This window comes from Rattus norvegicus, chromosome 6 (genome assembly GCF_021556685.1).
Source record: "Rattus norvegicus strain SHRSP/BbbUtx chromosome 6, alternate assembly SHRSP_T2T, whole genome shotgun sequence".
Taxonomy (NCBI): Eukaryota; Metazoa; Chordata; class Mammalia; order Rodentia; family Muridae; genus Rattus; species Rattus norvegicus.
Window position 1 is genome coordinate 57322456 of NC_141539.1, and position 14126 is coordinate 57336581.

A 14126-nucleotide genomic window follows, 5' to 3' on the forward strand; every position below is an offset into this window, starting at 1 on the left:
GTGTGTGTGTGGTGTCTGTGTATGTGTGTGTGGTGTGTATGTGTGTATGTGTGTGTATGTCTGTGTGTGTTTGTGTGTGTGTTTGTGTGTGTATGTGTGTGTGGTGTGTGTGTGTGGTGTGTGTGTGTGGTGTGTGTGTGTGTGGTGTGTGTGTATGCGTGTGTGGTGTGTATGTGTATATGTGTGTGTGTATGTCTGTGTGTGTGTTTGTGTGTGTGTTTGTGTGTGTATGTGTGTGTGTATGTGTGTGTGTGTTTGTGTGTGTATGTGTGTGTGTGGTGTGTGTGTGTGGTGTGTGTGTGTGGTGTGTGTGTGGTGTGTGTGTGTGTGGTGTCTGTGTATGTGTGTGTGGTGTGTATGTGTGTATGTGTGTGTATGTGTGTGTGTGTTTGTGTGTGTATGTGTGTGTGTGGTGGTGTATGTGTGTTTGTGTGTGTATGTGTGTGTGTTTGTGTGTGTGTATGTGTGTGTGGTGTGGTGTGTGTGTGTTTGTGTGTGTGTATGTGTGTGTGTGTTTGTGTGTGTGTGTGTGTGGTGTGGTGTGTGTGTGTGATGTGTGTGTATGTGTGTGTGTTTGTGTGTGTGTTTGTGTGTGTGTTTGTGTGTGTGGTGTGTGTGTTTTGTATGTATGTGTGTGTATGTGTGGTGTGTGTGTGTATTTGTGAGTGTATGTGTGTGTGTTTGTGTGTATGTGTGTGTATGTGTGGTGTGTGTGTTTGTGAGTGTATGTGTGTGTTTGTGTGTGTGTATGTGTGTGTGTTTGTGTGTATGTGTGTGTGTGTTTGTGTGTATGTGTGTGTGTGTGCCGCAGCTGCTATGTAGTCTGAAGACGATCAGAGGAGTCAGTTCTATCCTTCTACTTTCTGGGACCTGGGAATGGAACTCATGTTGTTAGGTTTGGAGACAGATGTCTGTAGCTAATACTGAGCTCCTGCCAGTCCATGTTAAAGTTTTAAAATAATTTTTAAGTTGAATAGCATTAGGGACTATTTATATTTTTTATATTTAGAGGATGACATTTTAATTTAAATACCAAAGAAGATAACACATCTTAAAAAAGGTCACACTACAAAATGGAGCATGCAACCGATTTTACACGTTTGCTAGTTGATAATGACTGATATAAATAGTTCAATATAGTTATTGTTGAATGTGTTATTTTAAATGGCATTAGAAGCAACTGTTAAAATATCTTCATTTTCTTGTTTCAACGAAAAATGGAAATAATTTTGTATATGTGATCTAATGCGCAGGTTGCGAATTCTATTAAATATATCACGTTTACACAAAGCCAAATATATGAAAAGGGATCTTTTAAAAAAAACTTTATTTGAGAAAGGAAGAGACTTATAACAGAAGGCAAGAAGGGAAACATACAAACAATATATTTACAACACAAAACAAGAGATCACCTCCAAGGGTGTAAATCATAATAAATACAGTAGATTTTAGAAGACATTGATTAGTTAATTCTAAGGTTAGTTACGTTCAGCTTTTTTTATTTTTTATTTTTTACTGGTTCCAGATAGTTTCTTGACTAAATTCAAAGACTATCAAATTCAAACAATTAACGTCCACCAAATATACTGATGAAGTTCTCTCAAATGACATTATAAAAAATAGGGTTTTTTTTTGTTTGTGATCACATTATCTTTGAAGTAATATTATACAAAAGTCTGCTCTGCCACATGTTCCTCCCCAAATAAAATGTATTTTAAAAGATGCACTATCCCTTTTTTTATGAGATTGAAAAAAGAATTTGAAGAAAATGAATATTTATGAGATGGAAAAATATACAATTTTATCTTAGGCATGCCATATTTTTTAATGCAAAACAACTGACAAAAGTCATTTTAATATGAAGGAATATGTTAACCCAAACATATTGGTGGTAGGGAGATTTGCCTATTAGAACTAGGTGTCAGATTATCAGAAGGACTTTCATTATGTGGAAAACCTTTTATCTTTCTAACTCTAGTTATGTTAATTTAATTCAAATGGAGACTTTTTAAAAAAGGATAATGTATCTTTAGCAGGAACATTTTAAAAGAAATAGTTTTAAATGTCACAGCAAAATGTAAACAACACGTGCCAATAACATACAGTTGAACAAAGTCTATATTTGGCAAAAGTGCTATGTCTCCCTGAAACAGGATACTACACCTTAAAATACCATGGATTATGAAATATAAATATTTTTAATAAAGAAAAAACTCACGAAGATTCTAGATCAGTTTGGATTATCCATATTAAATGTGTCTTAATACAGCGCACATGTAACGAGCTTAACAAAAGTAAACCTGTTAACAAGGCAGACATACCAAAAGGGAATATTGAGGAAACGTTCCAGAGAATAGCTTTTGTAAGGCTTCCCTACTCATGGGGACTTTCTTAGACAATAAATTGATTCACAGAACACCCTTGAGATACAGAAAGCCTAGAACACTATGGCTGGGTTCTTTCTCCTACAGGACCCCCTCATGAGTCACTTGGACTTCTTGTTTCCACAAAGCGCTCCTGTCCCTCCACAGAACTGCCTTCCCGTAGAACAGCAGGAACCTCCCAAAGAACTGACTCAAAGGAACGTTATCTCCCATTGCCTTCAAAGTTGTTTGCATCTGTAAAGCATCAGAGGACATAGTCCTTCTGGAGGTGCATTATATACAAGCAGATTATTCTTTCAAATCCAAAACAGTAATGACATATGCCATGGAACTGTATGCAAGAGATTCTAAAGATACCAGCTATAAATGTGAGCTACCCTCGTGTAAAACTGGGTTTAATTTGATAGCAGGTGGTAGTCACACTGTGCTTTCTACAGCTGTCCATACATCACAGCATCTGATTGGACCACCACGCCGTACATTCCTTCTCACCAATACTTGTGTCAGCTCCATTTGATCTTTTCCAGGACATAATGTCAGCAAGTTACAGAAGGCTTAAGTCAGCGGTGCAGCGCTATGTCAGACTTAACGTCGTGTTCAAAACAGAACTTCTGTTTTCATCTCTACTTAAGACCACCTGAACTGGAAAGATTCTCAGTTCTAATCTACACAAAAACCTAGAGCTACTGGCATGGTAACCACAACATTTCCATTTAACAAAATAAAAAAAAATAAAAACAACAAAAAAAAAAAAAGGAGAGGAAGAGGGGGCGGACTGCCTTCAACAGTGTTCAAGACTGTAGTATAATACAGTATGTACAGTCTTATGAAAACTGAGATCTATATATTAAAAAACATCAAATCTAATAGAACGGTTCATTAACCAGGCTGGGAGACTATATTCTGTACTCACAGACCTCAGCAGATAAAACTACAAACGACAGTGAGGCTTATTTTTCTCTAGAAGTAACTGCTGGATCAGGCTTTGAGGTGGGCTTAAAGCCTATTGATTACTTGGATATTATATAGCATTTTTTTTAGTGTAACGGCATTTTCTTATCAGTGAAGGTTCAACGAGACTTTGATACCCATTCAGAGATCAGTATAGAGCGATACTTTATATAGAAAAAGAATTCATTTTACCTGCTTTAGAATTCTTAATCACTAAAATCAGAAACAGAAGCTGATAGGAAATCATAACATTTAGCCAAAAAAAAAATCTGAGACCTAGTCTATATTCAAATAATGACTTTAATTACAAATCCTGGGGCTAAATCTTTGCCTATTACCTGTTGCATAAAAGCAGCCTGCTCCCCACATTCCATTTCCTGCATCTGAGCATCTTCGTCGCTGTCCACGGGTTCCTCCTTGACCTTCACAGCCCCAACTTGTCCCAGTGTGTCCTCCACACAAGCACTGCTGTCCTTCCCGGTACCGCTGTCCTTAGACGTTGCTCTCTCTTCCATGGCTTGGTCCCCCTGAAGCTCCTCCTCTGCCTCTTCAAGATGGCTGCCTGGTTGCTTCAGTTGCTCAATAGATTTCGATAGCAGCTAAAAGAGAGTGTTCAGGAGTTCAAAACTCAATAGCTCTTGAGGCAACACACTCAAGCTATACTCTCAATTTTAATAGCTCAACTCGTGCTAGGAAATGCTGGGAACCCTAGGAGAAAAGGGCGAGTAAACCGTATCCACGGACACTGCGAAGCTTTTTCCACAAGGTCATACTGCACAACGGTCCTGATACCAATGAACTCAAGAATAGTACTTTTCTCCAGAAAAGATGGGGTTACTGTAGACACTTCTCACACTCACATTTCAGCAAACGCCAACTGCTATAAAAGCCCCAAGATAAATGGTAGTGGTGCTTTATAATCCATCCTCTAGTACTCATATGATCTAATGAGGACAGTATTTCAGAAACAGAATTGTAAAGTGCAGAAATATTCTTTGTGGAATCCCGAAGTTTGAAAGTCAATGATCTTTAACATGTGGAAGGGTATGGTACTTTATGAATAGATCCAAAAAGAATTAAATAGGAATTAAGCAAGGTATTAGATTTCAAAAGAAATATATTTAGACATTTTGGTTGTTGTAAATAAAATGATATATAGCCTTTAGTATCATAACATTAATTAATGATTTTTAAAATGTGACTGATGATACAACTAATTCAACTACAGAAAATACCCACAGAATCAAAATTAAAAATTGGATTTGAATCTTCACATGCCATTTTGTTTTGCTTTACATTTTCAAGGATGGTTGGAGTGTGGGGTAAGTCAATGTTTGTGTAACTAGCTTGCCAATCGTCATAGTTAGCAGTGTACTTTTAATTTGGCCATGGAGAGTAAAACTAAAAGTTATTCTGTATAAATATTTAAGTTCATCTTGCATACATACATAACTAGAAACACATTTTAATGTGTGAATACAATATTACCTCTGAAAGGCATCTTTATAGACGTTGTATGGTCGATCTTGAGTCACCCTGAACATGATGATACATCCCTTAAATTTAACTGGAGAAATGTGCATTGGGAATTTTCACTAATTTTTTCAACAATTAGTTATTTAGTGCCAATTAGCTTCAAGACACTGCTAATGATTGAAAAATGGGTAGTCCTGGCCTTCTATCAACTCAGGTTTTAGTGTTATAGAGAAACTAGGAAGATATATTTTACCTCATTTTTATGTATCAAATACTACATATATGTATATATATAACAAGCACTTTAAAGAAGAAAAAAACCCTCTGGGTGTGATAATAGCATTCTGTAGATATAGGCAGCCATTGGTGGGGTGAGATGGCGGGAAGGATTTACTGGGAAGGCGTTGTGCTTGGGACGAAGGCTAAGAAGGAGAAAAACGAACTAAAAAGATTTTGGAGAAAGTGGCACAATTCATACTATATTTTGGTGGAGAATAAGAATATACAGACATGAACTATAATAGAATAAGACCCAAATATCTCCAAGCCAATCAGAGATGATCAGGAAGAGAGAGAATGCATACCAATCAAAAGTCATGTCAGATTTTCTTAAAAGGAAGAAAATTTCCATATAGATTTCCATGCACTCAATTACTATTATTTCTGGGCAGTCGGCATAAGGAGAAAATTCCTCTCGTTGTGCTTACAACATCTCTATGTGCATCTTAGAAAACTATTTTCTGTACAATTGTCCTAGCTTGGACCACTAACCAGCAATTCCTGTCTTAAGTACATAATTGTTTGCACACTGCTGGGAGTTTGAAGAATAAACACCATGGCAGTTCTAAATTCTGGCTATGTAACTGTGGGAACACATGTCCTGCAGTTTCGGTGAAAAGAGCGTGCAGGACAAAGGAAAATGAGAGGGAAAAATGAAGAAAAGATCTTACTTTAAGAAAAACATTGCCTATTTTTCAAAGAAATGCCACTGAGAAGCTCTGTGGTGTTTACCTTTGCCAGCCAAGCTTGGTTCTAGGAGCTCTGTGAGGAGAAAAGAGTGACTGGAGAAGAGGCGATAAAAGGTCAAGGTCCCTCAAAGAAAGTATTTACAAGAAAATGACTGGCATTTTTTTCTTAACAAAAGCTCAGTGAGTTGTGGAAAATCCCCTCCCGCTCTTGACAGCACTGGGAAAGTGACTGGGAGGCTGGAAGGGAGGCCCAGGGACACTGATCCAGCAGAACCTCAGACAGCTGAACCTCAGACAGGTGAACTTCAGACAGGCAAACCTCAGATAGCTGAACCTCAGACAGGTGAACTTCAGACAGGTGAACCTCAGACAGCTGAACCTCAGACAGGTGAACTTCAGACAGGTGAACCTCAGACAGCTGAACCTCAGACAGCTGAACCTCAGACAGGTGTTCAAACAATGTTTCCAGTAACAGCTTCACGAGGACAGCAGGTATACACAACGGTGTGGGGTATGTGGACAAGGGCAGAAGCTACGTGTAAGAGGCTGGCCAGTCAACAGCTCAAGAGATGCTCTGGCAGCGATTTCTGCTTAATGGAGGGCAACTCTGAGCAGCCTTCTGGATCCATTCACTCCGTTCTATGTGTAGTTCTCAGAATGTTCTCATGGGAGCGATTCCCCAACAACTCACGTTTCCTCTAAACCATATTTCCCCTCTTCTTCCTTCACTCCCCTCAGATGTTTGCTTCCTATCTTGCAGGACCAAATTCAGCTTGCACTTTTGGCTACCATGCTCTCTTCATGAGGGTTGTATTGGACATGTGCTATGCTTGGCATTTTCTTCTGCACATAAAACAATACCCCACTGCCATTCTGAAGTAGAGCCTGGTGGTCTCTGTCTCCCCAGACAATTTACCTAACCCTTGTCTGTCTGTCTCTCCTTTCATATCAGTTTCTTCTCTTCCTGCCAGTACCCTTGCTTATTGCTCTACTCAAAACAAAATAAAAACAAAAAACAAAACAAACAAACAAACAAAACCAAGCATGCAAAAGACTATCGCAGGACTGTTTACATGCTGGGACAACACTGTTTTGGCTGTTACAGTGAACAGAACATTTGCCCCCTAAGTTAGCCAAGCCCTTGGCTTATGTCCTGTATCCCAGCATCTTCTACTGTCTTCCATTAGATTGTTATGAGTTTCTCCTCTCTCCTGGGCTATTCTCACCTTTTATGTTCTCAATAACAACATCCATCTGTAAGAAAACCTCCCCTTCCACTGTTATATATCTCCCTTCACAACAAAATCCGAACTCCCTCTCTCTGCCTTCACTTTTCCTTCTTCAGTCACTTTAAAATCTATGTTAATCAGGTTTCCATGCACACCATTTAAACCGACTTCACGTTACATTCAGTAATAATAGCCCAGAGGCAAATTCAGGTGGGCATTATAAGCAAAGGGTTTTTTTTTTTAATTTTTACTCATGATGTGTGTGTGTTTGATATTATGGGCATGCCGTGTATGTGGGTGACAGAGGAATGCATTGTGTGAGGTGGCCAAGCATGGCACAGCGACTGCAAACTGAATGTGAGCTCTGGGATCCTAAGCTGAGTCCCTTTGGAAGTATGCAATGCACCTCTCTACTGCCTGCCCTCACCCCAGCCTCCATGGCCATTTAAACTGGTGTTGACAGGTATCAGGAAGGGAAGAATGAGAGGGTCAAACAGCATGCCAATCACACCACCTGGGATAGGAGGATACTGTGCTTTCCAGTGCTGACCAACAGTACTATTTACTAGAATAGAATCTCTCACCAATGGTAAGCATGCAGGAATAAACTCAGATGTGATCATAGAACAAATATGTGCTTTTAAACAGCAAACTTTCTGAAATTTGACCTTTAATGTGTTTCTGAGATCACAAAAATACCCATAGGTTGCCTCATGTAGTCCATGGATCCAATTGGTTCAACATCCATTAATTTACTGACACAGATTCATACGTTACGCTGCAGGGAGGAACAGTGCCACTTGTTCCAGTGAATTCCCTGGCTTTACCTCTATTTCTGAGGTATTAGCAGGATGAGAAGCCTAAATATGATGTTGCCATTACTTGGCCATAAAGAGCCTAGCAAATGGTGTCCTTCCAAGAACAAAATTCCACAAGGGTTTGTAAAAGGGATGTTTACTGCGAGAACAGCGATTTATGGGTGGAAACCACATAGGTATGAAATGTTGGAGTTGAAAATCTCTAACCCCATCCTAAGACTCTTGTTTTATGAAGAAGGGATCTCTATTCAAAGGAAACTATGCCATCCCATGATCACGAGAAGTGTGAATTTGTGACTTTTTTTTTTAAAAAAAGAAGAACATTTTATATCATTTCCCCCTGCATTATCTTCTAAACATCATATCGTGATGACAATTGTACAGTGTGAACAATTCTAGTGGCTCTAGTGAGCTCCAAACTTGCATATCTAACATGTATATAACATACATATCTAACCTTGAATAGCACCGAGATAATCTCTATTCCATCCACCTGAATCCTGCTTTGACCATGCTTCCCCACTAAGTTAGTATCGCCCCACTCCGTGGCCCGCAAGTCTAAACCTCATCCTTGTCTCCCTTGGATTTCCCCTGCACCAGCTAGCAAGACCACAGCAATCTCAGAGTGCAGCTTGTGTGCTGGTATCGTTCTTTATTTCTGCTGTCACTTCTGCAGTCCTAAGCACCATCACTACAAGACACTCAGTTCTGGGCTTCCTTCTAGGTGCTCTGAGTCTTTTCAACATGGCGGCTTCGATAATCACTTCACTCTGTTAGGTAACATCAGTCCTCAACAGACAGTCGTCAGAGAGCTCCCTGCCGCTTTTCCAATGACATGCACATGTTCCATGACCTGGCCCAACTTATTTCTGGCAGTGTACTATAACCTACCATTTACGTGCTCCACATACCCTGGCTTCTGCTCATCTTGTAAACTGCTCATGTTGGCTTTTGCCTGAGACACTGACAGACTGGGCTTTTCACTTCCTCACAAAGATCTGCCTGAGCTAGTTCCTTACAGAATTTACCTCAATTACCATTTTGCTGATATGTTTTTCTTTGTAGCCCAGATTATTATCTGGCACTATATTGCTATTTTTTGTTTACAATTACCGTTATTTGTGTTCTTACTGGAGTTCAAATGTCCCAAGAGTCCGAGCTGGACGGTTTTTATCATTTTATATCCAAGTAACTCTAACACTGCATGGTATCTAGCTGAAGTACAACAGATATCGGAACATGTAATGCTTAATAACAAAGCTTCATAATTTCCCTCTCAGACTTCGATTAAAGTACTCTGTGCATGGTCAAAACCTTCCAGTGTTTCATCTTCTGAGGAATAAAGATGCTCCCTGGGAACGCTCACATCCTATAATCAGATAAATGGGACATCTTGAAGCCAGTTTCACACAAGATAGAAATGCACAGAGGGGTTAACTTTCACTTATTTTAGTTTAGGTATTTCACTAAAGCTGTTTTCATTTAAAAACTCACATTTGCCAGAGTGGAAAAATTAGCAATTAGCGTCAGCAAGGAAAAATCTACAAACAAAAATCGCTGAGAAATTCTGCCTGCCAGGTTTGACTTGTTTCAGATTTTTTTTAAATGAAAAGTTACTCGGCACTATTTGTAAGTATTCAGATTATGTTGTTTCCTGTGTGTTTTTGAACTCCAAGCACAACCATTACAAAGATGGTGCAACTAACCCTTCTCTAATTTGCACGGCTGCTGAGCGGCCACAGATGTGGCAAGATGTTGGCTTACTCTCAGTGGGGTGGCGGGGTCTCCCTTTGGTTGAACATCTGGAGGTGATCCCCCAGCAAAGTCAGCCTGTTGCCTCGCTGGCTAGAAAACAGGAGATGAAACATCTGTGTGACAGATAAATGCACAAGCCTGTTTGAATCTCCACTGAGCTCCCATCTGTAAAACACGGAGACCTGTCCATCTGACACCAGGTGAGTCATTGTGGTGGGGACTCCAGCTGAGATCAAGGGGGAGGGCGTAGCTTCTCCTATCCCTTTAATCTGTGCTCTTCCTCATATGTCATTGTGCTCCTAAGTCTTTATATGACTTTACTGCCATTGTGTAGACAGCCAGAAAAACACAGGCAGTGAATGGCCAGTCTGGGTGTGAGGCTCACCTGTGCACAAACACAGGCTTGTCAGGTATTCTGGTAAACGGTCCAAATTCCCTGTCTTAAGGAAGGAATTCAACTAAACTCAGTTCTTACCTATGCTTCCCAGGGTTAGAGGCAACCAATAATTTCAGTGTTTTACATTTCATAATAAAACCATATATTCTATCGATGCATGATATAAATTACTTTTGCAGTTGTATTGCTAACTTAAAGGTATTAGCACATTAAACTCATTGCTATGAAAGTTACATTACTTGATACCAACTCTAAAAATATGGTATGAATGTAAGTGTTTTTCATTATAGTAGCGGGAATTTAAATTTAAATATTTCCCACAAAATCCTTCATTTGCTCCCCCCAAGCCCCTTCATTTATGAACCATTAATTAACAATGGTACCAAAAAATGTATTTTTGATTCGTGATGATTTCCTGACATTGTGGAGGAACCCATAATCACGGTGTCCCGATTCAACTGTTCTGCAAAGCAGCCCCCAAGCAGCTCATGGCTGTTTCAAAATTCTCCCTCAAATTTTAAGACAGATTTTACTCAGGCAACCGTGCAAGTCTGCCTTGTTTATTCCCTTTTCTTTTAAATAAATGCAATATTCTCCTTTTAGAAAGTAAGACCTTTCCCTTAAGCTCCAAGGAAACTAGACTTAAAAATAATAATAAAATCCTGTCTCAATTCACAAATACATTAGTTATGTACTAACTGTTCTCAAAAACAACATGCAGAATTTGGAGGACTTTCAATCAAGAGGTGTACATAGAGAAGCACCCCAGTCTCCAGCCAGAAGACACCCTGCTGTTTGTTTCACTTCTGCGAATCCTAGTGGAATCTGTGGTGTGAGGATTAAAGAGAAAGACAATGGTGTCTCTAAATATTAGTTCATTGTTGACATAATTAAATGTCCAAAATGTCATACGTCTTTCTTTCTGCTTATATGTATTAATCTAAAAGGCAAAGTGGATTTTTGATATGTAAATTTTTATCTTTTTAATGCTCAATGATTATCCAAACAATGCCTGCAACGAAGATACCTGGTTCTCAGACTGCCTTAATACTCCAGTGACTCTTCCTTTGTAGAAAGAAGGCTCAAAACATCCTCCCAGTAGCTACTCATTGAACTGTGTCAGCAAAAGGCATATGTGTTACTGTGTGGAAATCACATTTCAATAAAAAGCTTAACCACCAACTGCAATCTTGTTCTGAAGAGAAAAGAAGACTTGCTTCCTGATGGACACAGATACATATAAGGGAACTGGAGCAGAACATGGTGGCTTGGTTATCATCCAAGTTCCTTTGCAGATATTGAGGCAGGCGCTCTAATGTGTGCTGTGGAAACATCCTACGATATGCAGACAACTATTTTATTAATGTATTAAGGAAAATAGAACCATGATGCTGTCTAAGATACTCATGCTGTGGTCTGCACAGGGATTGCCTATTTATAGAGCTCTGTCACACCCATCCTCTCAACCCTCCTCCTTCTAAGCCTCTGAAATTTGTTCACTAGAGAATGATCAGACACAATGTCGACCACTCTAACCAACCTTTCAGTACTAACAAATAATTACACGAGGCTTCAGACGCCTCCCTCAGAGGGAAGTGGATTCGGTTTTACAGTTCACGTGGTGTCTGTGTTCTACAAAACCATCTTATAATTATCAGTTTATAGGTCTGTGGGTCATTCGAGGGAAAGATAATGCTGTCTTTATTTTTGCTTATGTTATGTACCGTAATTGTTGTAAATAGGCTAAATCTTTGTGGCACACCATTAGTTCCTATGTGCTAGCGCTGATTTTGTAGAATTGATATTTTATGGCTGGATGATGAGAGCAATAGTGAACGGGGAAAGGAATATGTGGGGTGGAAGACTGTAGATCTGGGTGAGACTCCTCCAAAGGAAAATGGAATACTGTAGAACAAATGAAAGTTCAGGATCCTATGGCACCTCAGGCTTAAAACACATTTACAGAAAAAGTTAAGCTCTACAGACAAAGTGGAACTACATTTGGGGAGTTAAAGGCTACTTGAACCCCTAAGAAATAAATTGCCGGACATTTATTGTTCTCAGTTCTATAGGTTACTTAAGCTATATTAAAAACTCCTTATCAACACTTAGTTATTTCAGTCTGTCAAATGAAACTATTTGTCAAAGTTGAGAAGCAACCATGTTAGTTAGCACTGTTCTCCTTTCGACCTGCCTGGAATCAACATCGGCCAAGTCAGTCACACGGTTTCCTTCCCCAGACAATTTCCTTTCTCCTGGTCTCTTACCTCATAGTCCTACTCAGCTAATTTTTTTATTCAATAAAAGTACCTCTGGGTAGATTAAAAGTACAGATTGAAAAATAAATGTTGAGGCCCCTCCCTTGACTCTGCAGCTAGGAAAGCATTACTGGAGAATTTTTAGGAAGAGTAGACATTAATCTACTGGAATGATCATTTAGCTTCATTTCCAAACACAAGATTTTGTCATAGCTAATAATAAAGCAGCAAGCAATTTTCTATGTATTATAAACCATCGGGTCGTAATTACATTTTGAAATGCTTTTATATAAATTTTGCATGGTGATGTAAGCTGGGTTTGTAGTGTAAGTGGGTTTTTTTTCTAAAGCACACTACATACCTACAAGGATCTATTTATATTGGCCTAATCATGTCAAAACAGAATCTATTTAAGAGAAAAGTCCAAGTTTCTTTTATAAACTTCAATAGATAGATAAATAATCGAGGGGGCTTTTTACTGTAATAAAACCTGCCTTCAATGTGTGCGAACGTTTTTGAAGATACTATCCATCCAATGGGCAAAATGTAATCCTGAATTGGTGATTAAAAGGCTCTGCGTGGAAACAAGCTGTCAGCTGGATAGGGAGAAATGAACCCTGACAAGAGTAATGCCTACTTTCCTAAATGAAAGCACTGTTCAAGTTTCTGCTCATCCGTTGTTTAAGACGTAAAACAAGGCATTTTCCAACCACCCGTGGAGGAGATGCCAACATTTGCATTCCGGTAGAACAGGATGAAGTCAGTCAACCTTCAGCTTTGGTTTGCTCAGAACTCCTGTAAGAAGATGGTCTGTCCAACACACTCAAGAAAGAAGCACAATGCGACCCTGCTGCAGCTGGGCTGGGCACCACCCCCACATGAACCATGAGCCAGCCAGCCGCCTGCAAGCCTTGCTCCAACAAGTCCCGCCGCCAAGACCACATACGAGGACTGCCAGACACGTGAGTACCTGAATGGAAGTCAACATGCCGGAAGCTAGAAGCAGTGTGGGGAAATGGCGTTCCTTCATCCTGGCAAATCTAAAGCAACACAGAAATACCACAGGGTGACCCTGCCCTTTAAAATACGTGTCTGCTTTGCTCTGGAATGTGAGATCTGTAGCTCTGTGACATACAATCATGTGCTTAGTGGCAGGAACCCGACTGAAACCACTCACACGACAGTTGAGAACAGACTCTATCTCTGTGGCTAGGAAGCACTGGCAATTTGCTGAACTCGATGAAATCCCTGGAAAATTAATATTCTTGGTGGTGGTTGGAGGGATAATGCACAGAAAGATGCTGGCAAGGAGAATTCGGCTCACAGGAGACACTACATGCAAAAGGGAGTGGGTCTGTTTACCTATTGAGCTTACTGAGCTAGGGGAGCAGACAGTGGGGAGATACACACAGAGAAGAAGTACACTAGGAGAGATTGGTTCGAAACACAGATCTGAGATGGGTACAGGCCTTCCATTATGTTTCACATTTTAATCTCATAAGTAATCAGAGATACATACAATAAACCTAATGTGAAGTCCAGATTTGCTAATGAATATGAACTATGGCTTTAAACAGTGACATTTTAAGATACACTTGTCTATAGGATCGTTGACCTTCAAAAACAGCTTTGGTAAAATGCATGCTGTTTCCAATCGTACAAACAGTAATCCTATATTAGCACTCAATTTAGGAAGGAAATACACACATGCTGCGTTTGCATGTGGCCACTGAGATGAGAGAATATTCTCTCTCGGGTTGCTGAGGATAAATAATTAGGGACAGGCAGTGGTCATAAAACATTAGGGAGCACGGGGGATATGTAACACTGATTAATACAATTACAATAAAAGGAATAGATGAAACATACACTACTTGGATTGAGGGTCAG

At 39.6% G+C, this 14126-nt stretch overlaps 1 protein-coding gene across 52 annotated transcripts in view; it reads right to left on the reverse strand.

Moving 5' to 3' along the window:
* The window catches only part of Hdac9 (histone deacetylase 9), an 863837-nt gene that overhangs the window by 333055 nt on the left and 516656 nt on the right, over positions 1 to 14126 (reverse strand). For 43 of the 52 annotated variants that reach the window (XM_087554687.1, XM_087554692.1, XM_087554689.1 and 40 more), the window contains 1 exon segment: positions 1311 to 3934. In XM_087554687.1, coding sequence (XP_087410813.1) covers positions 3623 to 3934 — 312 coding nt within the window. In that variant the 3' untranslated portion in view covers positions 1311 to 3622. 52 annotated transcript variants of the gene reach the window in all.